This window comes from Cydia fagiglandana, chromosome 19 (genome assembly GCF_963556715.1).
Source record: "Cydia fagiglandana chromosome 19, ilCydFagi1.1, whole genome shotgun sequence".
NCBI lineage: Eukaryota > Metazoa > Arthropoda > Insecta > Lepidoptera > Tortricidae > Cydia > Cydia fagiglandana.
In genome coordinates, this window is record NC_085950.1 from 2161963 (window position 1) to 2189847 (window position 27885).

Sequence of the window (27885 nt, forward strand, 5' to 3'; positions counted from 1 at the left end):
ATTTCTCTCTCCTCGCTCTTTTAAAATGCCGTTTGTCAAAAAAGGACAACCATACTGTTGACAAGGTGGACTTCAAATCAAGTGTTGCCTTTCTTGATGCGCCCAGGCTGTGTATGTGTGCGTAAAAGCGTATATGTGTGCTCTTTTAGGGATGTGAAAAGTCGATTTTAATCATGTTATATATCGATAAACGCTACACAGCGGAACGAAATAGCGATTAATTGAAGCTTCAATATCTTCGTTAAACATAAACATAATTGAAATGCTAATGGATAATGAATATATTATAATATAATAATATAATTCAATTATTGCGGAACACCTATTTTAGGAGGTATTTATGTATTTTAATTAAATATCTGAACTTTCCTTTGGTTCCCTGCTGGGGCATGACTATAAAATTGTGATCTGATAACCACAATAAAGAATAAAAGCGTTTTTGGTCATTTTAGGTATCGTTAAGCCTTTGAAGTAAAATTAAAATTGCAAGAAATGTCGATAGTTTATCGATATGACTTTATCGACATGGCTACAGCAACGTGGACCTCATTGTTAATCGTACACTAAACAAAAGTGGCAACAGTGACAGCTCGCTGAGACACCGTCTTTATATATTATAAGTCTATGATTTGTGCACATTGACCTGTCAATTTACCCCGGCTACTCACGTAACGATAAATCGTAGCGATAAAACTGTGCAGTCCGACTGTGCAGATAAATCGAACCGTGTGTATGACAAATCGTTGTCGATTATCGTAACGATTTGTCATACACACGGTTCGATTTATCTGCACAGTCGGACTGCACAGTTTTATCGCAACGATTTATCGTTACGTGAGTAGCCGGGGTTAGTTCGCGAAATTCTGGAGGCAACTGTAGTGTCGCATTGCGTATGTTTTGTCCCTCACGGAAGTACGCGTATACCTATTCTATAGGATGCTACCATCTATGCTTAAATATCAAGTCTGTCTATGGTATCTGTCAAATTTGAGTTTTGACAAGGCCCTGAGTTTTGAGGTTTTGAGGTTAGCGTGGTTTAATAACAAACAAACAAACAAACAAACAAATTATTTATTTGCAAAAAAGGAAAATAATAATGAAAACAACCTCGAAAAAAAAACAAAGCACAATTAATTTTGTTTTAAATACTTTTGAAACTGCTCGTTGGCGGCTACGTTACTTAAGAATTATTAGAATTTTAACTTTCTGTTAATTTTATTTTATTTATATAGACATTCCCGGCATTCCTGCTGTGGGAGTTTGTTAGAATTGTTAGGTTAGACAAAGGGCTACTTGTGTTGACTGGCGAGTACATACAAACAACGAAGTGATGGATGTGACGCACGCGTGTCGCTGCTGCCTGCGGCGTGCTCCGGACAAGGACCTGACGACGCCGTACACACATCTCGGCATAACGGAGATATATGCCGACATGATCAAAGAGTGCTTTGACATAAATGTAAGTACGACATTCTTGTTAATGTAGCAAAACATAAATATTACAAGTTAAAGATTGATGTTATTTTTAGAGTCAGTGTTAGGTTATCACCTCATTAATTATGTAACATGCAGATGATACTGGGCGGCTCGGGCTCGTGCGGCATCTGTACTACGTGTGTGTGCCGCCTGCGAGACGCGACCAACTTCAAGCTGCAAGTGTTACGCAGCCAGGCGGAGCTGCAGGCGCGGCTGCAGGGAGAGAGCAGCAAAGGTAGCAGCACACATGAAACAAGTAGTGTATTTTAATAATTTTATCTGAACTCTATACAGTAGTCCATTAAATAACAATAACACTTTAAACTACAATGCTAGATGGTGGCACCAGCACCATACTAGGCTTGTGCCTGCTCGGTCACTACAGAGAGCGCTCCACTCTCAGTCAATCGGTCAAACAAACTAGTTCGGTCTTTTAGTTCCTTTATAGTCATATGCCTTATGGGAATATAGTTCAGAGCCGGAAACCGCTACCAACTTTTAGTATGTTGTTGGGCATGGCATTGGGTCTCCAAAACTGCCGGGAGACGGCGGTGCCGGCCATCTACTTCAGCGGAATGACGTCATCAAAATGACTCCCGCTTCGCTGCGAATATTGCATACTGCACCCAAATTATGCATAGCACATACACGTGTGGGGTATTAAATGAAAGCCAATTAAATAAACTATATTTTATTCATACAAAGTGTATCAAAATATGCAACAGTTTAAGAAAAATTTACAAAATAATAAAAATTACGTAAAAAAATATTCGATTATTTGGGTTTTGCAACGAAACCAAAAGTCGGACGATAAAGCAATGTACTACAACATTAAAGATGACGTCTCAAGCCATACACTGATATCAATAAAATCAAAATTGAACCAAATATGTGGAAATTATGCATCAAAATGTAGATATTTGCCCATACAAATGCATAAAAGTTAAATATATCAAAATTGGTCGTTTTCAGGATAATCCGCATAAGCTTCTAGTATGTTATTAGCAATATGACCTGGATTCTAAAACTGCCGGGAGACCATCTCTGTTGTTCCTCAGTTACAAATAATGACGTCATATAAATAATCACTGCCGAATTTCGTAAAATGTAAATTATAGCTATACCACGAGTCTCACATACACGTGAGTAACATGTTACGAAAGGTTATTAAATGTATTATGATTCACTTAAACATTGTTTGTAAAAAAAATGTACGGTTTCAGAGCTAGAAACAACGAAATACCACTTTTTATGGAAAAAGTACATATGTATCAATTTTATAGCTAAACTAAAACCATCAAAAATGTTTTGCGTATAATATTTGAAAAACTAGTTATTCAACTATATATCACTATTTAAATTTTACAATTCCGACAAAAACTGTGGAAGGTGTGGAAAAAAAACTAAAGCGCCCCAACAATTCTACCTTAATGCGCTCATATTATGCAAAGAATAGTTCTATTTATCGAGTACTAAATGAATGAACATTACATAAAATACATGAAAACGACATTTTCGAATGGAACCACAATTAAAAAAATAATAATTTACTTGATAAGTAAGCAATATACTGTTTCTTTATGTACCTAATCTCCTCCTTTCAAAGTCGGTTAAAATGTAGCTTTTGTGACCTGAGCTACAAACACAAATAAATTGACACCTAATTTATCAAAATCAGTTCAGTAGTTTCATGCAAACAGTACCTACACATGCACGCATAGATAGCAAATTCTGCCGTAGTCGGACAAAAAATTAAAATTCAATAATTAGACCTTTACTATTATGGCCTGGCGTGGCTTGGCATCTAACGTTGAAACCCTCAGGCCGTAGATGTTAGCAGGCCTAGCGGGCGTCGCCTCGATGAGTTAGCAAGATGCCTTATGGAGGCTTCGAATGATCAAAGGGGTGACCTGTATTTCGGAGGATCAGAGGGAAAATTCTGCCAGCCTTCTCAGCTCAGCCTTGAAACCCTTGCACGAATCAAGATTCCACTTTTATAAGAATACCCAACTTACCCAGAATAGGGCAGAGTGACGCTCTTTTGTGCCAGAGGCCAAGATCCTCTTTGCTTTGGGTCACTGAGCCAGTGATGTATGTATGTACGAGGCTAATCGAGGCTTAAATATATAATTATGTATCGCATTAAGTGAACTGATATGGCATTTACCTCGATAAGGCATTTTGTATTAGGCATGTACCTACTTACCGACATGTAACTTTACATTTCTCTAATAATGTAGCGTTAGGCCATGACAATAAGAGTCTATTTCATATTGATATTTACCGCGACTACAGCAGGAGCTGCTATCTACGTATGTAATTATGTATTTTTTGCATGAAACAACTGAACTGATTTTGATAAATGAGGTGTCAATTTATTTGTTTTTGTAGTCCAGGTCACAAAAGCTACATTTTAACCGACTTTGAAAGGAGGAGATTAGGTACTTAAAGAAACAGTATATTGCTTACTTATCAAGTAAATTATTATTTTTTTAATTATGGTTCCATTCGAAAATGTCGTTTTCATGTATTTTATGTAATGTTCATTCATTTAATACTCGATAAATAGAACTATTCCTTGCATAATATGAGCGCATTAAGGTAGAATTGTTGGGGCGCTTTAGTTTTTTTTCCACACCTACCACAGTTTTTGTCGGAAATGTAAAATTTAAATTGTGATATATAGTTGAATAACTAGTTTTTCAAATATTATACGCAAAAAAATTTTGACGGTTTTAGTTTAGCTATAAAATTGATACATATCTACTTTTTCCATAAAAAGTGGTATTTCGTTGTTTCTAGCTCTGAAACCGTACATTTTTTTTACAAACAATGTTTAAGTGAATCATAATACATTTAATAACCTTTCATTACATGTAACTCACGTGTATGTGAGACTCGTGGTATAGCTATAATTTACATTTTACGAAATTCGGCAGTGATTATTTATATGACGTCATTATTTGTAACTGAGGAACAACAGAGATGGTCTCCCGGCAGTTTTAGAATCCAGGTCATATAGCTAATAACATACTAGAAGCTTATGCGGATTATCCTGAAAATGACCAATTTTGATTTTTTTAACTTTTATGCATTTGTATGGCCAAATATCTACATTTTGATGCATAATTTCCACATATTTGGTTCAATTTTGATTTTATTGATATCAGTGTATGGCTTGAGACGTCATCTTTAATGTTGTAGTACATTGCTTTATCGTCCGACTTTTGGTTTGGTTGTAAAACCCAAATAATCGAATATTTTTTTACGTAATTTTTATTATTTTGTAAATTTTTCTTAAACTGTTGCATATTTTGATACACTTTGTATGAATAAAATATAGGTTATTTAATTGGCTTTCATTTAATATCCCACACGTGTATGTGCTATGCATAATTTGGGTGCAGTATGCAATATTCGCAACGAAGCGGGAGTCATTTTGATGACGTCATTCCGCTGAAGTAGATGGCCGGCGCCGCCGTCTCCCGGCAGTTTTGGAGACCCAATGCCATGCCCAACAACATACTAAAAGTTGGTAGCGGTTTCCGGCTCTGAACTATCTCTGCGACCGTTTCCCATAAGGCATGGCACTATTAGTTCAGTTCAGTCTTTGAGAGCTGGGAATGTATGAATCAATTTTACCTTAGTATGTATATATTCTAAATTTTTGGCAACTGAATTACGATTTAAGTTGTATGATACTATATGACGGTTAAACATCAAAAAGCTAGACACAATAAAATAAAAAATATAGAAAAAACATTTGATTTTTTTGAAGTGAAAACTTCTTTAGCGGCGCTGGGCACTTTTTGAGGTGGGGAAAAAATGATAAACTCGAGACAGCAATCACGTGACCATAACGTTTAGATGTCATTTAAATCTATAAAGAAAAACTCAATGACATTACATGAAAAAGGTTCTAATCTTGTATAGGATCTCACATTTACATTCTAATTTTATATCACTCAAATATAATTCAATAAAGCTATATCTTTATGAAATAGCTAATAAAAGTGAACTCTAGTACTGGATATTTAGATGGGAGGTCTGCAAGGTAACTTTACAATTTCTATTCGAATTTTAAACAGTTAACGCTACAAATTTGAATTTCGAATTTTAAACTAGCGCTCTGACCAGCAATTTCAGAACTAAAGTTTTTCAATAGAAAGGAGGATGGGTCAATTATACATAGTGCTGCAGACATTTTGGACTAGTCATTTAGTTTTCACTCGGTCAGCACTCCCGGAGTGCAACCAGTTGTTTTTTTTTTCATACTTATCAGCTTTAGGACTGTTTGTCACTCTTTTATCTCGTTCGCACTCGTGCCAACGTCATTGTGAACCGCTTTTCTTTCACGTTCAGTCTATTTTCTGTTTCACTCATGTCAAGCGCTCATCAATCCCACTCAACTAAAAAAGATTTAGTTCCTTTCGGTCCTTGACGGGATATCATTCTTAACAGTTCTTAGTTTATGACCATTATCAAATCAAACAATGTACTTTTAGTTTATAATTTATTTATTTTCTCTATTATTCCAACTGTCACTCATGACATGCAAATGCATACTTGGTCTCCCGCGGTACATGCCTAGCCTAGTGCGGGGACCCCTGGAAATTCGGTACTATATTTAACCATGCTATGCACCCACCCGCCCGATGTCACAACAATTTATGTACTGTACTGCCTGTTTTGTGCGCAATAAACTTATTTTTATTTTATTTATTTTTTATGACCGACACAAGCCTACACCATACACACTCCTGCCAAGGGTTGACTGCACATTATTCTGCCAGATATGTAGTGTTATTGGAGTTCTTTAAAATCTCTGAGCATACATTTTACCGGAAGATGATGTGATTTTTGTTCTGTTTGTTAGCTCTAGAGGAAGAATGTGCAGTTGAGCCAGAATATCCAGAAATGCAGGATGAAGACGGGACCAGTGAGCCTGTATCAGGTGAGTCTACTCCTCTGCAGTGTATAATAATAATCATTATTATTACAGCCCAGACGGAGATGGCGGGATGACCTAGACACCTTTCTCAGTAACTGGCCAGAGCAGGCGCTATGTCGGGAGTCGTGGAAGACAAGGGGAGAGGCCTTTGCCCAGCAGTGGGACACCTTAATAGGCTAGCAAAAAAAATTACAGCTTTATTCTCCACTTAAAGATGTATTTTTCTCTATATGTATATGTATGTTTGTTTTTTTTTCTATATGTATAGTTAATAACTTTGTATACAGATAGTAGAAAGCGGTGGTGGCCTAGGGGATATGACGCCCGACTTTCAATCAGGAGGTCGCGGGTTTCGGAACTTATGTATGAAATATCATTCGATACTTACCTCTAGCTTTTCGGTGAAGGAAAACATCTTGAGGAAACCTGCATACATCTGCGAAGAAATTCAAAGGTGTATGTGAAGTCCCCAAACCGCATTGGGCTAGCGTGGGGACTATAGCCCAAGCCTTCTCGCGCGTGAGAGGAGGCCTGTGCCCAGCAGTGGGACTTATATAGGCTGAATTATTATTATTATATAGTTAAGTTGATAAGACAAGGATATCCTTGTCTTTGTTATGTGGGCCGTCTGAGGATAAAAGCCTGCATTCTTTTCCATCTTTCCCTGTCCTTTGCCGTATACATCCAACTTATTCCTGCTGTTTTTATGTCATCTGCCCATCTTTTCTTTTGTCTTCCCCGCTTTATTTTGTCTTCCCCACTTTCTTTTGTCTTCCCCGCTTTCTTTTGGCCTAACCATTTAGTTATTTGATGAGACCACCTCTTATCTTCGTATCTTGGTAATAATAATAATTACTAGTGTTTAATCAGCTGACGCAGTTACCACAACTGATATTGCCTGTGTCTAGAAATCTTTAGATTAAGTCATTGTTAAGTATTAGAAGACACATGTATATGCTTGTCTAAGTTGTTGACATTGTGGGCCGAGACCACATCTTATGGCCGTTTGTTCTAAGCCCTCACTTGGTTGCTACTGGTTGCTACTTAATGGTGCTTTGGTTCATAGTAAATTAGTAATGGTTGCTAGGTTCAAATAACCTGTGACCTAACTAACCTGTTGCTTTTAAATTATATACAAAAATATAATACGAGAAATTATTGTCTACTTATAAAATAAAACTAAACCTCACTAAAAATAAAAATCCCTATAACCTACCTTCTAAGCCCAGGCCCCTCGGCAAGCTGCCCATCACGCAGGCAGCGTTTCCGCGCTATATAGGTTTAGCAATCCTTTGCGCCAGAAACCCCACCTATGAAGCAGGAGGTCCCGGGTTCGATTCCTGGTAAGGGCATTTATTTGTGTGTTCATCACAAATATTTGTTCCTGAGTTATGGGTGTTTTCTATATATATAAGTATGTACATATATGTGTATATTATATATATCGTCGTGTAGTACCCACAACACAAGCCTTATTGAGCTTACTGTGGGACTAGGTCGATCTGTGTAAAATTGTCCTATAATATATTTTATTTGTAAGCCTTAAACCGCTCTCTTGTATGTAAAGTGTCATTTTATAGAACTTGTTAACTATGTAAACAAACCGCCATATTGAATTTGTCTCTGAATGATGAATTTACTAGTGACTTTTGTTTACACAGTTAGCAAGTTCCTTAGAATGACACTTTAGGACTTCGTTGCTTATAAACTTGTATGTTTGCTTCAGGTGAAGAGCCCCCGGTCAAGCTAGAGACGCTAGATGCGTGGGTGGATGAGACACCCGATGATATATTGCGTGAGTACTTCGTTTTAACAACAGATTTAGTCTGATTTACCCTCTTATTCATAAAACTTTACGGGCCTGATTTAGTTAAATTTACGTTTTATCCCTTTGTTACACAACATAAGTCAAAATGACAGATAAAGACAAACGATTATTAGCTAATTAGCTAATTGAGGTTTGTAGCGCGTTTATAAATAAGGGGTTTAGAATATGTGAGTAGACCAGCAGCACGCTAAATTTACATTTATAACATCTGCATAAATAATGTGATCACCCAGTGAAGTTATGAACTCAAACCTATGGGTATTATGATAACATAGAAACTTTTATTAAAACAGGTATTTTATTCTTTAAACGAGTTCCTTCAAATCTAGTAATATTAAGTAGAAATTATAGTTGTAATGTAAGTAAACAATGTAATAAATTAAGACCACCTACGTATAGCTTTAACTTAACATTTGCATGCTTAACCAGCAAAATATGTCACTGTACAGGATAATCTTTCCAATATCACCTTGTTGTACTATATTTTATGTAATAAATAATAGATTTTTTTTTGTAAGGTATTTAATATTACCATTTGTGTTGTGTAAGAACACTAAAAACCGGGCAAGTGCGAGTCGGACTCGCGCACGAAGGGTTCCGTACCATAATGCAAAAAAAAAACAAAAAAAAAACGGTCACCCCGTTGCTTAACTTCGGTCAAAAATCACGTTTGTTGTATGGGAGCCCCATTTAAATCTTTATTTTATTCTGTTTTTCGTATTTGTTGTTATAGCGGCAACAGAAATACATCATCTGTGAAAATTTCAACTGTCTAGCTATCACGGTTTGTGAGATACAGCCTGGTGACAGACGGACGGACGGACGGACGGACGGACGGACGGCGAAGTCTTAGTAATAGGGTCCTGTTTTACCCTTTGGGTACGGAACCCTAAAAATGAAAGTAAATTAAGTAAATTACTTCAAGATATCAGGTGTTCTTTTCCTTTGGCGTAATAAACGATTGCTAAAAATAAAATTTCATTCAGTCCCGGTTACTGCGAAGAACATGGGGCTTAATATTATGTTGGTTGCTCTAGATGACATGCTCCGGTTAAACACAGCGGCCGGAGACGGGGCGAGCGACGAGGGTGACCGGCTGTTGGGTGGGTACATAGATGAAATTATTTCTCTTGTGCTAAAAATAAATTAAAACTTCACCATATCACGGCAGCGTTCCGACCCTGGGGGGCGATTTTTAACCGACTTCCAAATCCCAAAGGAGGAGGTTATCAATTCGGTTGTATGTTTTTTATTTTTATTATTTTTATTTTTATTTTTTTTATTTTTTATGTTTGTTACTCCATATCTCCGTCATTACTGGACCGATTTTGAAAATTATTTTTTTGATTGAATGTATATGCATACAGATTGGTCCCGTTTCTGTCAAAACCCAGTTCTGATGATGGGTTCCATGAGGAATCGAGGGAACTCCTCAAATCTTAAAGGCACACATATAGTGTTTTTTGGGTTTTTATCATCAAATCAAGCATATACATCCAAAAGAGTGACATTTGATGAAGTGGAACTGCTGATGATGATCAGAACGGAACTCCTCAACGACGCATAGTTCATGGTTGGCGATTTGTCCTCTTCGTTATGTTTGTTAAGCAAGTTCAGTTTTTAATGCACATTTTTGTCAAGCTCGAGTTCTGATGATGGGATCCATAAGGAATCGAGGGAACTCCTCAAATATTAAAGGCATGCGTATAGAGATTTTTGTATTTACATCAGAAAATTAAGCATTTTCATTAAAAACTGTCGCATTTGATGAAGTGGAACTGCTGATGATGATCAGAACAGAACTCTTCAACGACGCATAGTTCACGTTTGGCGATTTTTCCTCTTCGTTATGTTTGTTAAGCAAGTTAAATTTTTAAGCCACATTTTTGTCAAGCTCGAGTTCTGATGATGGGATCCATAAGGAATCGAGGGAACTCCTCAAATATTAAAGGCATACGCATAGATTTTTTTGTATTTTCATCATAAAATCAAGCATTTACATTAAAAACTGTCGCATTTGATGAAATGGAACTGCTGATGATGACCAGAATAGAACTCTTCAACAACGCATAGTACACATTTGGTGATTACGAATTTCGATTTTGACTTGGACTGGGTCCCGGACTCGGACCCAGAACCGGACTCATACCCGGATCCGGTTCGGACCCGGACCCGGACCTGGACTCGGACCCGGGCTCGGACCCGGACTCGGACCCGGACTCGGACCCGGACTCAGACCCGGACTCGGACCCGGACCTTGACCCGGAAAACCACTAGGATACCTTAACTAAATAAACCACTATGATTACCTACCATAAAATGTGTAAGTATATAAGTATGATGATGCCAATCTTACTAGCCCCTCCCGCTTAAACCCCCGTACACCGCACCGCATGGGCCGTTAAGTGGGTTAGGTTAGGTTTGAACTGCGATCCTCACAGAACTGAACTGCTATCAGAGAAGTGGGTTAGGTTAGGCTAGAACTACGACCCTTACAGAAGCGAAATGCTAGTAGAAAAGTGGGTGGTTTTACCTCCTTTTCTACATAGTGTACCATCTACAATAATCTTTCACCGGCCCCCATAGAAGTCGGTTTTTTTTTCTTAAAAATTATTTGAAATTCGATCGCTCGATTTCGTCACTCGAAAATCGGTGGAAAACGGAGAAATGCTAATTTTTGAAGTACGAGCGAGAGAAATTTGAAAACGAGTGGTCAGTTTTCAATCCTATTAGTAGAATTTAAATGCCTAGTAGTGGAGATATTATTGAACGAAATACACGAAATCGAGCAGTCGAATTTCAAAAATCGCCCCTTTACGAGATCCGTTGCACGAGGCATCACACGGAGACAGAATTAATTATTATTAATGATTTTTAGGGTTGGCCACAGCCGACTGTGACTGTCTGTGGGTTAAGAATCGATTTCATATATAAGGGGGTATAACTCACTCACACACACACACTTTTTTATTTTTTCATCCTACCGGTGACCACCTGTAGGTACTCTCAAAGGCTCTAATTTTAAATTATATATTTAGTTTAATTTGCTTTATTAATTTGTATTTCAGTGCCTGACGCCCGCGCCAGGGAACAGCTCGCCATGGCTTGTTCCGTGGTGCTCGAGCGCCTCCGCGACGACGCGACTATTCACAGTGGAGACAAACCATGCGCCTGCGAGTACTGTGGCAAACGTTTCGAAAACAAGTCTATTTTGAGGAAACACGTACAAATTACTCACTCATCTAGTGGACCTGAAGAATTCGCTTGTGCATTTTGTAGTTCTCCATTCCACACTGAGTCGCTTTTGTTAGAGCACGAGAAAATCGAACATGGTGTTACAGATTTCGTGTGTTCCGAATGTGAGTATACAACGATTTACAAGAGAAGTTTTCACGCTCATTTAAAAACTCACACTGAAGACAAACTTTTTAATTGTACTTCCTATAGTTACAAAAGTCCGCGTAAAAGTGATTTACACAATCACCTTGCCAAACTCACTGGTGACAAGACACACAAGAGGGCACACAACAGAGAGAAGCCTTTTCATAAATGTGGTTACTGCAGTTACCAATCTCGTCACAAAGGTCACCTACAATGGCACATAAGAACACACACTGGCGAGAAGCCATATACTTGTAACTACTGTGATAAAAAATGCAGTCGCAAATCACACTTACAATCACACCAGATGATACACACTGGGGCGAAGCCATTTCAATGTAGCCACTGTGATTACAAATGCAGTCGCAAATCACACTTACAATTACACCAGATGATACACACTGGGGCGAAGCCATTTAAATGTAGCGAGTGCGACTACAGCTGCAGGCAGAAAGGAAACTTGCTAATACACCAGAGGATGCACACTGGTGAGAAGCCGTACACATGTAGTTATTGCGGCTTCAAATGCAGCCAATGGGCAACCTTACGAAATCACGAAACGACACATACTGGCGAGAAACCTTTTCAGTGTCGCCACTGTGATTACAAATTTAGTCGGAAATCATATTTGACAAAGCACCAGAGGAGGAGACACAGTGGAGAAGAGCGTCATTAATAATAAAACTATAAAGAGTACCTGATTTGTTTATGACGTCACATGCTAGTGTTTCATAAAAAAATCCACAGTAGCACATAGTTTTGACAGTTCGAAAAAAGAAACTGATTTGACTAGTAGTCAAATACCCTGTTGTACGCGAACGAGATCGCGGGGGAAGGCTAGAATAATGATTAATAAATGAATGAACAATAAATTAATATCAGAAACACATTATTGTTTTTAAGTTAAATAACCTATCCTTAGTAATTCGCTTAAAATTCAGGGGCCAGATTTCGACTGCGGGAAACTTCAACTAATCGATTTTTAGCTATCTGGACATATGTAATATGGCACTCTCATCATCATCTCAGCCTATATACGTCCCACTGCTGGGCACAGGCCTCCTCTCGAGCGTGAGAGGGCTTGGGCTATAGTCCCCACGCTAGCCCAATGCGGATTGGGGACTTCACATACACCTTTGAATTCTTCGCAGATGTATGCAGGTTTCCTCACGATATTTTCCTTCACCGAAAATGGACTCTAGTCAATAATAATAAACCTGGAAAGAGTAATAATGACTGGCAAAGTTGAAGGCACGAGACCTCAGGGCCCTCCTTCTACTAGATGGTGTGCTCAAATTACAAACCTATGCAATTAAAACTGCACGAGGCCATGCGCTTGGCGGGGATCAGAACCCTATGGAGGAACCTGCTCTTCAACAGAAGGATATGATGTCACGATCCTAAGTATCGAGGGACCGACTGAAGAAGTCAAAAATGTAAAACATGGAAAATATTTCGATTAGTTGAAATTACCCGCAGTCGAAATTGCCCCCCTGCACTTCATCTAATTATTATCTTAAAACTTGACATCCATTCAAATCTTAATATTACAGGGTGTTTTAGTCACCTGCATTTACGGGCTGAATGTATAGGTCATACTGAGCAACGTTTACTATGAGACCAAACTTGAAATCGCGAAAGAAAAATTTACACTCCCATAGAAAGTGTCAAGGTCAGACAGCAATGTCTAATTTTTTTCGCGAATTCGGGGTTGGTCCCATAGTAAATGTTGCTCAGTATCACCTATATATTGACACCGAAAATATGGAAGGTGACATAAACACCCTGGAATGTCCTTGTAATGGAATAATATTTTTTCTTCGAATAGACGATTTCGACACTTATTTTTAAAACGCTTTAGGGCGATTTCAGACGTGTTTTATACGAGCGTACGAACGCACGTATGGATCAAATGTAGGGAAATGAAACGCGCGTAAAATACGCTAGTCTGAAACCGCCATTAGTATAAATCAATGCGCGTAGCAGAACGGGATCCGTTAACCTTTTGGACGCCAATGACCGATATATCCGCACCGCAGGTCCAACGCCAAAGACGGTTTATCGGTCATAGACCACAGAGCAACATTGACCTACTTGCTTATGCGTAAAGTTCAATTTCAGTTTCGACACTTCGGTGACATGGTGTTCGAGTGACTGCTTTTGTGTTTGACATGGCGTCGAAAGGGTTAAAGTCAGTATTTTGTGTACCAGGTATGTTTCCATACTAATATTCAGCTAGATGCTGAATTTCTACTACGACCTCTGAATATGGGTCAGGCCGCGTAGCCAATCGTCAATCGATGAAGCGAGGCGTAATTCAAGTCATTTCCGCTCCTTTTGTCATAATAATAGAGGTCACTGAAAAATATCAATCATCGTCTCACATGATTGATATTTTTCAGTGACCTCTATTATCTATTATGATAAAATAAGGGTGATAGCTTGCAACTACAGTTGCAAAAAGCATGACAGCTGGCAACTACAGTTGCCACAAAAGCATTGTTGCCGAGTGAATTCCATGACTATATAACGGCCACTTGCACCATTTCACTAACCCGGGGTTAACCGGTTAAACCTGGAGTTACCATGGTTACCAGTACAATTTGACACTGTAACGGTTAAACCGCTTAACCCAGTGTTAGTGGGATGGTGCAAGTGCAAGTGTGCGTCGCAGTACTGGTGTCTACTCTGTGGCGCCGCTCGACGACAACATGTCGCCGACGTGACAGCCCGGGACGGTCGAGAGAGAGGGCGCTATGCGACAGTTGTATTGGAATGGTAATGGTAAGGAAAAGAAGTAGATTAGAATAACACTTTTTATTGAAGGATAGAGATATCAATTCATTTACAATCAATTCTAATAGTAATTATAGTGCAAAACAAAGTCACTCCTTATATTTACTACGGAGCAGCCTCAAGCACAGAATAAGGGCTGATTTAGACGGCGGCGCGCGAACTCGCATGCGATTTTAGTTACATTGCGGACTGTTGGTTACGTCCAATGCAACAGAGCAATCAAAACCCGCAATGTAATGAAACTAAATGAACCCTAGTAATAGTACTACCCTACACAAAGGAAACTTCCTACAAAACGGAAGTTTGACAGCGATTCAGGAACGAATCATGCTGTCCCTTTCTTATGTATGGTACTATCACTTTCGGCTATTTGGGGATTTCGAAATTCATGTTGTTATATTGGACTTGTCCATTCAGTCTAACTGAATGGACAGGACCACCTGGAAAAAGACATCAAGGAAGGCCACAAAAGCGCTGGTCAGACGACATAGTTCAAATAGTTGGAAAAACAGGAATAAATTGGATGAAATTAGCTACAGATAGAGAGCAATGGAAGGGACTCGAGGAGGCTTTTGCCCAATAGGGATCAGTGAAAAGAATTAACAAATAATACAACAACACATAAACAAACATTATATTCGCTGAAATTAAAATAAAGCTGTAATAATAATAATATATTGGACTTATACACTGTTACTGGGGTATTGCTGTAGAGTTGAAGCGAAAAAAAGAGTTCACTTACGTGTAGAGAACGTACCCTAAAAAAAATTTAGATTTTATTCTACGACTTTGTCGGGTTATTGCTTCATATATCCATGTCAAATTGCAGCTTTCTAGGACTATCACGGAGCAAAGCCTCGGCTCGGCCAGACAGACAGACATTGAAAAGGCTTCCTACCAGTAGATATGTATAATTTCGAATTCCCGTAAGCTTGTACTACGATGACTATGACTACATGTGTACGGTTTCTCTCCAGTGTGTGCTGGTCAGTATCTATGGGCCACTAGTTGCCTGAAATAAAGTTTTCAATTTAATTATTTGTTTCGTGAGCCGTGATATGGCTTCGCCCCAGTATGTGTTTTTAGGTGATCTGATAAGCGTGTTTTGCGGCTGCATTTGTAATCACAGTAGCTGCACGTAAAAGGTTTCTCGCCAGTATGTCTCCTTTCGTGGTTTCGTAAAGTTGTCCTATCACTGCACTTGTAGTCACAATGACTACATTTGTACGGCTTCTCTCCAGTGTATTTCCTTTGATGTAATCGCAAGGTTGCTTTCCGACTGCTCCTGTAGTCGCAATTGTTCCATTGAAATGGTTTTGCCCCAGTATGTGTCATCAAGTGATTTTTTATGGTTGTTTTACTAATGCATTTGAATTCACAGTGTTACACTGTAAAGGTTTCTCGCCAGTATGTTTCATTTCGTGTTGTCGTATGCTTCGACTATTACTGCACTTGAAGTCACAATGACTACATTTGTGCGGCTTCGTGTGAGTTCTTAGATGACTTTGTAAGTTTGGCCTTTTGTCGGCTTTGTAACCACAGTATCTACATTGATAATAGATCATGTTTCCTATGTGTACCTTCTTATACCTTCGGTTGTGGGTCTTTTCGTGACGTCGCAGGTTTGATTCAATTCTGCATTTGAAATCACATTCATTACACCTGAAAGGTTTCTCTCGAGTGTGTATCGCCTGGTGTTTGTGTAAATCACTTTTAAACAGAGTAGTGTAACGACAGTGGCTACAATTAAAAACGTCACCAGAGTGACTCTTTAAATGAGTCTGTAAACTTTTCTTGGACTTTGTTGTATACCCACATTCATCACACATAAAATTTGTAATTTGTACACTCATGTTCGCTTTTTTCACTATTTAACACAAGCGATTGAGTTTGAAATGTAGAACGTGTAGTTTTTTTTAACCCGGTCGACAAGTGCCTTTTCTGTCTGCGTTTTCTTGAAATATACTTGTTTCTGAGATGCTTGCCACAGCAGCGTTCGCAGTCGTATGTTTCTACTCCACTGTGAACAGTCGCGTCGCGGAGGCGCTCGAGCACCACGAAGCAATCCATCGCGAGCTGTTCCCTGGCGTGGGCGGCGCTGCCCTCCGAACACACTGAAACAAATTAAAACAATTCAAACTGATTCTATAGCGAGTCATTTAGAAGCAGTGTTCGTTAACCTCGTGCCGCCCAATGTACATTAGGATGTCCACTTAGTTTCAATGGAATGTCAACCTAAATTAAAAGCAAAGTAGGTAGCATTTCATTTGTGTTGTAACATTTCCGAACAAATGAAATTCAACCTAATTGAAAATACAACAAGATTCTATATTTTATATTTTTGTATGGTGGGCGGCACGAGGCTGCGTCTAAATGCTGGAACAATTTGCCGCCATCAGAATTATTATTGTGTGTCTTTTCCATATCTCGTGACCATGGGGTCCCGGACCTTTGAGAGGCGTACGTGCGGCCGAAGCCAACAGCGCAGAGGCTTTAAGACAATTTAATATAAAAACAAGGGATACACGTGGCGGATACCATCCCTGAACGCACAATATGATATACCCGGAGATGGTCCCCGCTAGGTGCAAAGACTATTGCAGTGCAGCACTTTTGCTGCGATGGGATCTAAGGTCATAGGTATGGTTCGTATCGTACTAAGTGCAGTAGTATCATAGTGTCGCAGTACTCACCCGACACGCAGTCCTCGTCACTCGCCGCGTCCGACACCTCCGACTTGACTGCCCGCTCCTCCACTACAACAACAACTCTACTTCATGCCGTGTCTTACATTACAGTACAGTTGTATTTAAAATGAAATAGTATAAAAGATTCTAATTTGCGAGCGTGTATTACTCGGATAAGTTTACGTATAATTGGACAATGATGGGAAAACCTTCCCAATGCTACAGTTTGTGTATTCACTCATTATTAATTACACCGTTGCTTTTCAATTTGGTACTTACACGACATCTCATCAATTGTTTCATCCACAGCCGCTATTTCTTTCTTAATTATGAGTTCTTCATCTGAAACAATTATTCTTTATAATACTATATAATATAATATTCCATATAATATGTCACTGAGTTTTGGGTAGCACACATCATGAAGTAATACTGTAACGCTAGCGTCGCGTCTCGACTCTCATTTTAATTATATTCATTAACTAAAATAACTAAATACTCACGGAATATATCATTATGTATCCCATCTTCATCCACCATGTCTGGCTTGACCGGGGGCTCTTCACCTGCAGCAAACATACAAGTTATTAAGGGGCTACCCCGCGCCAATGACCTTCGATCTGAATCCCTCAGTTTTCTAATGTTTTTTGTAGCTTATTATATTAACAGCAACGGCTTTAAGCAATATAGTATCCCATATTTGCTTCAAAGTTCATTGTCTTCGAGATATTTGGCATCCAAGTTGAACAATTTTAGGCTAAAAATCTGGTTTTCTGGCCAAAACTTTTGTGTTAATTAGTTTAAAATTAAAACCCTGGACACGTTTTTCGAGACGTCAAAGAGGAACTCAAATATGTAGATTTCGTACATGTAAGATCCTTTACAGCAAACTAGATACGAAAAAAGTGTTTTTTAGACAATGTTTAAAAAAAAAAGTATTGATTTCTTTCAAAATCCGGTGGACAAAACCGGAGATAAAAGATTGAAGAACCGATAACCGTTTGTCTTATTATTCTATCTGTAGTGCAAAAAAAGGAGATACGATTCAAAACTTGTCAAAAATCGATGAAGACCTAGCCCCTTAACTAAAATAACTAAATACTCACGCAATATGTCATCAGGTTCCCTATCTTCATCCGCCATGTCTGGCTTGACCGAGGGCTTTTCACCTGCAGCAAACATACAAGTTATTAAATAACAGGCTGTATAACAGGCCAGTTAGGTCACAAGTTATTCAAACCTAGTAACCATTGCTGTACATTAGTGTACAAATAGTGAGGGTTTGGAACACACTGCCACTAGATGTGGTCTCGGCCCACAATGTCAACAGCTTAGATAAGCATAGACATGTGTCTTCTAATAACATAACAATGACATTATCTGAAGATTGCTGAATACAGGCAACATCAGTTGTTGTAACTGCCTGCTGGTATATTAATAGTTATTTGTTTTACAAGGGGGCAAAGTTGTTGTTTAACCGCTCGTGCTAATATTTGTTGCGAGGGTTTTAAAGCACGAGGGTTAAACAAAATTTGCCCCCGAGTGAAATACAAAACTTTTCACCACACCAACCCGAAGCAAATATTAAATGTAAAATATCAAAAAAAATCAAATCCAAATGAATGTTATTAAATATTTATTGTCCGAAATCATCAATTAAAAGTCAATTCTACCAGCAAACATAAAAAACAACTCAACAATTGCATTGCAACTTTGCCATCACTTTTTGAAGTGCAAAGTAAGCCTTTCCGAGCTGATGTGGTGAAAATACTATTATTAAAGTGAAAACTTCTTTAGCGGCGCTGAGCACTTTTTAAGGTGGGGAAAAAATGATGAACTCGATTCAGCGTAACGCGTTACGTAACGCTGACGTCAGGTGTCACGGACAATGTTATTCACCAAAGAACTTTAGTCATAACGTATCATAATCAGGTCAATTATTTAAAACTGGACTTTTATATTAAGCAATAAAGCTCAATGTTCTAATCTTGTACGGGCTGAAATACGAGGTCCTCACAGTTACATTCTAACTTTATATCACTCAAATAAAATTCAATAAAGCTACATCTTGATGAAATCGCTAATAATAGTGAACTCTAGTCCTGGTGAATAAAACTCAAAATATCATGACCAAATATTTAGATGCGAGGTCTGCAAGGTAACTTTACAATTCCTATTCGAATTTTAAACAATTAACCCGACAAATTTAAGCTCACTGGCCAGCAATATCGGAACTAAAGTTTTTCAATAGAAAGGAGGGTGGGTCAATTATACATAGTGCTGCAGACTTTTGGACTAGTCATTCAGTTTTCACTTCTGTCAGCACTCCCACAGTGCAACCCGTTGTTTTTTATATTGAGGCTACTGTGTCCATACCATCGCCCACACTGTTAACTGTCCATTGGTGGACTTTATTACAAAAGGCATATGGTCCACCGATGGCCAGTTAAGAGTGTTGCATTTTGTACAAAGGCTATGCACACTTCCATTTATCCCGGTTCATCTGGCCAGTCCCCCAAAAAGTCCAACATTCTTCATCACTAAGGGCTCATTTAGACGACGCGAGAACTCGCATGCGAGTTTCATTACATTGCGATTTTTGATCGATCGGTGGGATCGGACGTATTAACCAACAGTCCGCAATGTAACTAAAATCGCATGCGCGCCATCTAAATCAGCCCTAAGGAACCAATGATGGATGAGAACTGCGGCCAATCAGGAGGCGCGACGCTAGCGCCTGAGTTGTACACGTACGACACATCGCTTGGAAGGCATTAGTTCCTTTATTTGTAAATAAATAAATAAATAACTTTTTACTTGTATTTGTGCATTAAAGTTAAAAATAAATGAATAAATTATTATTAATTATTGCAGTGAAGTAGACTCACCCGATACAGGCTCACTGGTCCCGTCTCCGTTATGCATTTCTGAATTATTTGACTCAACTGCAGATTCTTCCTCTAGAGCAAATAACAAAACGCAACATAAATACATTAATAACAAAATATTAGTACTTTGGTACACATCAAAGACTGTCTATGACTATAGTTCATTACTTCTCTACCTTTGACGCTAGCTGCCTGCATGCACGCCTGCAGCTCCGCCTGGCTGCGCTCTACTTGCAGCTTGAAGTGGCTCGCGTCTCGCAGGCGGCCCACGCACGCCGAGCAGATGCCGCACGAGCCCGAGCCGCCCACTACCAGCTGCATGTTAAATAATCATTCACACACATTCCTTAGTATTAAATTAGACACCATGCTATCCTAGCACTATTTCTAACAATAACATCCATATTTAACTGAACGAAATTATAAGTTTGTGAACGTTTTGCTACATTAACAAGAATGTCGTACTTACATTTATGTCAAAGCACCCTTTGATCATGTCGGCATATATCTCCGTCATGCCGAGATGTGTGTACGGCGTCGCCAGGTCCTTGTCCGGAGCACGCCGCAGGCAGCAGCGACACGCGTGCGTCACGTCCATCACGGCAACTGCTACGTTGTTTGTATGTATGACTGTATGTACTCGCTAATCGAAAGAAGTAGCCCTTCGTCTGATAAACTCAAACGGCGGGAATGTCTATAAATAAAATTCAATTAACATAAAGTTAAAATTTTATTCACTCTTAAGTGATGTAGCCGCGTACCAATCACGTACGAGCGAGTGACAAAAGTAAATAAAACGAAATTAATTATGCTTTGCTTCCGATTCGTGATTGTTTTCATTTCATTAACGAGCTAACAGCTAACCTCAAAACTCAAATAGAGTTAGACACATTTGACAGATACCACAGACAAAGACTTGACATTTAAGCAATTTCCAGACAATCAATTTTATGAACAATCTGATTAAATTGTCAGCTTAATTGTGGGATGTGAAAACAAAACTAACAATGACTTGCCGATCATTTACCTAATTTGTTCGATAGGTGGTTTGTAAGTAATCTAATTCAAAAAATGTAGTAGCTTAAAAAAAAAACCAAAAAATTTTTACCACTATTTGTACAATGTAACCACAGAACTCCGAGTAATTAACAATGGAGCCGCCATTAACAGGCGCTCCCCTCTGTCGAAAATAGGCGGCCCATGGTCAACCACATGTCAACTATATATATGGACTGACGTTTATCTGACATGACGTACCTATACATTTGATGTGCCCCTCCCCCGCAAAAAACGGCAGACTATTTTGTGCCGAAAATTTTAGACATGGCGTCTCCGTTGGTTATATCCTCTAAGCCACAGAATAATATTAGTACTAGGTACTAGTACTGCCGTACAAAAATTACACTTCCAACGAAACCGAATAATCTATACCACAGGATAAATAATAAGTTTGACAGCGATTCAGGGACGAATCATGCTATTCCTTTCTAATGTATGGCACTATCCCTTTCGTGTATTTAGGGTTGTCAAAATTCAACCCATTATCTTATTTGTGGTCGTGCACGCAAAGGGACGTCAAGTGGTGCCAACCCTAAAAATTGGTCGGAGCCATAGAAGGTAGGATCCTATAGAAATGGTATACGCGTGCCTCCGTGATGGCTCCTCTTCACGTTGGGCTGGGCCAACGCGAACGAGGGACGCAGCCATGCGGTAGAATGAGATAGTAAATATCACTTGCTCCCTCTAACGCATAAATGCGTCCCTCGTTGGCGTTGGCGTTGGCCCAACGTGAAGAGGAGCCATAAGGGACAAAACATACGCAAATGCGTCACTATGATTGGTCGAATTGATTTGTTGCCCACTATTATCCATACTAAAAAAACGGTGGGGAACAAAACATATGTGAGACTGTGACAAGGACAAACAATAATAGCGCTTTCTCTGCTACTCCTACTGAAAGATACGTAAGACTATCCCGTTCTGTCAGTTATCCCCACCACTCATGCCCGATCCAGTTTAATACTAGATTCATGGTCGGAGCAATGCTGAGGGTCTACCGCGAACCACGTTTCATGTATTGCCTCTCTATCGCACTAGTAAATTTGTACGTAAGTGTGACAGAGAAACAACACATCGAACGTGGTTCGCGGTAGAACCTCCGAGCCGAAAATGCCCGAAAGGAGGAGTGTCGCCCCAGTGATATGGAGAATCTTGGTTAATCAGTTACCAATTTAAAAATGTTGGAATGGGAGTAGGTAATAATATAATTGTAAATTATAAATGCATTTTTATTGATTTACCTATACATACGAGTATTATAAGATTATAACACTTAGGCCCACTTGCACCATTCCACTAACCCGGGGTTAACCGGTTAAACCTGGAGTTACCATGGCTACCAGTACAATTTGACACTGGGTTAACGGTTTAACTGTTTAACCCCTGGTTAGTGCGATGGTGCAAGTGGGCCTTATAACCCATTAACATTAACTCCGGGAGAGTGTGAATAACCACTCAACCGTCCGGCCCGCAAGACTGTTTTCCTGTCAACCGTCCGGGGTTTTTTAGCGACGCACGCCCCGCGCAGCGCATTCACAATTTTCTACAAAAATTATAACTACACTGCCATCTACATTTTTTTAGAGCTTACTATTTAGTTAGGCTACGTTGTCGCATCAAGAGAATTAGTAAATAATGCCGAAATATTCCGTTAGCTGGCTCTGAAATCAAATCTTTCTTCCACCCCTTTGGATAGTAAGGTTCCCGCGGACGGTTAAGAGCATATTTTTTTCGGATACTATACTATCGTCGGACGGTCAAGTGGATAAGGCTACTATTATTTTGAAGATACAATGAATTTTCTTTTGTTCAAACATTTTTCCCTCCGTAGTTTCATTATTTCGCAATATTCACCGTGGGCTGGTAAAAGCAGACAGATTTTAACCACGCATTCCTGAGGTCATAAAGCCTCCTCCACACTCGTGCGCGAATCGCGGCGCGAAGCCGCGAACGCGAGTGTGGCGTCGATTTTCGCAGACAGCGAAATCGACTCCACACTCGCGTTCGCGGCTTCGCCCGCGATTCACGCGCATAGTCTGGAGGGGGGTTAAGGAGCAAAAACTGTTATATGAGTTTTAGTCCAATTCGCAAAATTTGTATTGATGTGTTGTCTGAATAAATGATTTCTATTCTATTCAAAATAGTTAGTTACGATACAAGTGCGGAAAAGAAGAAATTGGAAACGAGTGGCGATAAATTAAAACACGACCGAAGGGAGTGTTTTAAATCGACCAAAGTTGCGAATTACCTATTCGCACGTGTATCGTACAACGTGTGTCATGTGTTTTACAGTACATATGGCCCTTTAAACTTTTGACATACGCACGAAAAGTGCTATTTTACGCACTAGTGCGGGAAAATAGGACCATATGTACTGTAAAATTTATTTTGCGTTTTCTGCGCACAACACGCTATATTTGACACGAAACAAAACATGACAAGGAATAAGTAAAGTTTTTTTATTTACATATAAAAATTCCTCCGACGTATTGGTATGATGGAAAGGGACAAACGATTATTATCGGCTTGTCAACTTTAGCAAAAAGAATATACAGTGGTGATTCATGAGACGTGAGCAGGACTAATCCTGCACACTCAGTAACTGATAATTAATCGATCACCATCGTGTTTAGGTGAAACAACCACACTTTTTCCTATTTTTAACTTTTTGGTGAGAGCAAATTTAATTCTCTACAATCATGGTCACCCTACAAGACCTAATTAATAAACATAAAACCTCATTAACCGTAATGACAGCATTTTGTTACGAAGAAAATAAGCTGTCAAAAGTGTCAAACTTGAGTGAGATACGAGTTTTCAAAAGTAACCAGTCCGTGATGACAGTGATGACATTCAATTTGACACAGAATATCGGTAGTTTAGTGTTCTAATCTTAGGGTGACCATGCATGTCGTAAATAAATTAATAACTTTTTTTTTTCAACATGACTAGAAAATTAACGTTAACCTCACTAATACTGATACGAGACAGTTGCTTATAATTTACGAAATGTGCAGTGTTAGTCCTGCTCACGTCTTCTGAATCACCCTGTATAGTATAGAGGGGTCCTGTCATTGTCAATTTTGTAGTCACGGTACATTTACTGCCATCTATCGACACACGATTAAAACTTAAAATAAAATTGATAATGTATAAAATAATCAAAATATGTTTAAGGATAAATGATTCTTATTTTTTATTGTTCCATGCTGACCCATGTTCTTTCACTGATATGTGTTAAAATTGTTAAATACCAAACGGTGTCGTTACCGCCATCTAGCCGAGAATAGGCCAAAAGTAATGGCGCCATCTATTCGAGAATGACTTTTACTTGGCCGTCCGAGGCACGTTTTTTTCTTAGACTTTATTTATCTTATACGGAGTTCTATATCTCTGACTTTAGTAAACGTTTGTGAACAAGGGGGTATGTCTATACCAAGTGACATAGTGGCAGCGTTGCAGCCAAAAAGGCGTTTTTCACTAATTAGCAACTAGTAGTAGTAAACTCTTTATTGTACAAAAATACATAAAAATGACATACAATTAGTAAGAAGTACAAAGGCGAACTCATCCCTTTGAGTTATTACAGACACAAATCATCATCATCATCTGAGGCATTACAGCCGCGGGTGGGCCTTAGCCTGGTCAAACAAGTCTCTTCAGTCCGATCTATTTGTGGCCTTCCTTCTCCAACTTTTCACTCCCAAGATCCTGATGTCCTGGTATACGCCATCCAACCATCTGAGCTTGGGCCTGCCTTTACCTCTGCGGCGCTCCGGTCGGCCTTCTAGAAGGCGCTTGGGTACTCTGGCCTCGTCGATTCGTATCACGTGCCCTGCCCATCGCAGGCGTCCGGTCTTTATGGTCTTAATGACGTTAGGCTCATTGTACATTTGGTATAGCTCGTGGTTATAACGCGTTCGCCATCTCATCCTCCATCACAGCTCCGAAAATGCATCTTAGTATTTTACGCTCAAATACCAACAAGGAATTCTCGTCTTTTTTGCTCAGCACCCAACATTCAGAACCGTAGAACAGAAACAAATATCCGCAATATTAATTAAATTTTTAACAAGCAGATACGTCAGATACGATTTGCACGGCACCCTCGGTGGGCGTGTCCGACTCGCACATGGCCGGTTTTTTAGCTCTACTTTCAGACTGCATCTGTAATTGCACTGGATACACTATAAAGGCATCTTGCCGGTGTGTGTTCTTATTTGGTGCGATCGTAGGCAATCTGAACGGCTACATTTGTAATCGCAATGACTACATGTGTACGGCTTCTCTCCACTGTGTATCATCTGGTGTCTTAGCAAGTTTTCTGTTCGCCCACACCTGTAGTCACATTCGCTACATTTAAATGGCTTCGAATCAGTATGTGTCATTAGGTGTTTTCGTAAGTTTGAACTCTGTCTGCATTTGTAATCACAGTGGCTACAATGAAAAGGCTTCTCGCCAGTATGTATCCTTCCGTGTTTTCGTAAGTCTGACATATCCTTGCACTTGTAGTCGCAATGACTACATTTGTACGGCTTCTCTCCATTGTGTATTCTTTGGTGACGTCGTAACCGACGTTTTCGATTACACCGGTAGTCGCAGTTGCTACATTGAAATGGCTTCACGCCAGTATGTATCATCTGGTGTGCTTTTAAGGATGATTTGTCACTGAATTTGCGATCACAGTAGGAACATGTAATAGGCTTTTCGCCAGTGTGTGTCGTTTCGTGATTTTGTAACAAATAACGAAATCTGCACTTGTAGTTGCATTGACTACATTTATAACGCTGTTTTCCAGCGAGTATTATCTGGTGTCTCCGGCTGTGCGTCTTTTGATGACGTCGCAGGTTGGATTCAACGCTGCATTTGAAATCACAGTGACTACAGTTAAGATTATTAACTAAAGAATGGCTCTTTAAATGAGTCTCTAAATTTTGCTTGGAACTTGTTGTATACTCACATTCCGCACACATGAAATTTGTAACACCGTGTTCGCTTTTCTCGTGTTCTATTACAAGCAAATCGGTTTGAAACGTAGTACTACAAAAATCACAAGCAAATGGTTTTTTTCCGGTCGATAAGTGAATGTGTTGAATGTGTTTTCTTAAAATAGACTTGTTCCTGAAACGTTCGTTACAGTGTACGCATGTGTATGGTTTGTCCCCACTGTGAACAGTCGCGTCGTCGCGGAGGCGCTCGAGCACCACGGAACAAGCCATCGCGAGCTGTTCCCTGGCGCGGGCGGCGCTGCTCTCCGAACACACTGAAACACAAATTAACATAACAATTTAAACAGATTATAATATGGGGGTTGCGTCAGGTGGTGGGGGTGGGACGCTAGGGTGCGTAAAGCACCATCATGCCCGCCCCTTTGGGCAACTCATAGTACATTCATTGAATGCTGGCTATAATTAGTTTTTCAAAAAACACAATTTGACCAAATCATGTCGTAACATGGAATTGTTGGCCGAAGGAGAGACATTTCCGCGCTTTACGTGGCGCACTTTATGTGATGACGACCAATATAGTAATATGCCTAACCATTTTAATTGATATAGCCTCGCCCACCATACAAAGTTATAGCCAAGGAAGTTAGAATCTTGTATTTTCAATTAGGTTGAATTTCATTTGTTCGGAAATATTACAAGACAAATGAAATGCTACCTACTTTGTTTTTAATTAAGGTTGACATTCCATTGAAACTAAGTGTACATCCTAATGTACATTGGGCGGCACGAGGATAGAGAGGATTACACTATACACTACATGTTTTAAAAAATACTGGCATCCCGAGGCTTGTGCCTGCTAGGTCACTACAGAGAGCGCACCGCTCTCAGTCAATTGGTCAAATGAACTAGTTCGGTCTTTTAGTTCGTTTTGTTCAGTTCGGTTGTTGAGAGCGGGGTCAGCTGGGAATGAACAGGAATCGGTTTTACATTTGTTTTTTTACATTTATTAACTCAATATAATTTAGTTGTACCACACTATACGACGATTAAACATTTAAAAACATTGACACAGAAGAAAATTTTGAAAAAATACTTGATTTTCCTTTATACTTTCCAGGCTTAGGACTGTCATGACATTCTTTTATCTCGTTCGCACTTGCGCCAGCGTCATTGTGAACCATTTCGTTCCACCTGTTCTCCGTTTCACTCAAGTCATTCAGCTCACTTATCTCACTGAACTAAAGGAACTAAAGACCGATTCAGAGCGTGCAAAAAGATTAGTTCCTTTCGGCCCTGGGATTTCATTCTTAACAGTTCTTAGTTCATGACCGACACAAGCGTACATCCCGGTATTGGAAGCGCTACTGAAGGGTTATTAAATTAAGTATTACAGTTCATTATTTGAATGATGTGAAGTCTGATTTCCACATGAATTCGTGACTTGTACATGAAGCAGGTACTCACGCAACAGCGGCTCACCCTCGTCGCTCGCTCCGTCTCCGGCCGCCGTGTTTAACCGGAGCATGTCACCTAGAGCAAGCAACTGAGTGAAATTTCTTCTTTACAATTTACAATACAATAGTTGGTTACATTATAAAAGAATTTTGTTAGTACCTACACTTATTATCTAAAAGAAATTCATTTTACTTTTAAATTTCTTACTGTTCTTAGACAAATATGAATTCAAAACGCTGTTGGGCTAGTGCTAAGAGCGTACAACTTACAATCCGGAGGTCCTGTGTACCCTGGCTTATACCAATGAGTTTTTCGAAACAAAATCATTTTTTTTTTACTAGTCGCTTTCCGGTGTAGGAAAACATCATGAGGAAACCGGACCCATATCTATATGGGCCTAGATTACCCTCTGGGT

General features: G+C 39.3%; 1 protein-coding gene across 1 annotated transcript in view; it reads left to right on the forward strand.

Moving 5' to 3' along the window:
- Positions 1 to 1113: 1113 nt before the first annotated feature.
- Positions 1114 to 27885, forward strand: part of LOC134674171 (oocyte zinc finger protein XlCOF6-like) — a 298501-nt gene continuing 271729 nt past the window's right edge. The window contains exons 1-4 of the mRNA XM_063532227.1: positions 1114 to 1459; positions 1573 to 1711; positions 6359 to 6430; positions 8154 to 8222. Coding sequence (XP_063388297.1) covers positions 1331 to 1459; positions 1573 to 1711; positions 6359 to 6430; positions 8154 to 8222 — 409 coding nt within the window. The 5' untranslated portion in view covers positions 1114 to 1330. The remainder of the gene's footprint in view (positions 1460 to 1572; positions 1712 to 6358; positions 6431 to 8153; positions 8223 to 27885) is intronic.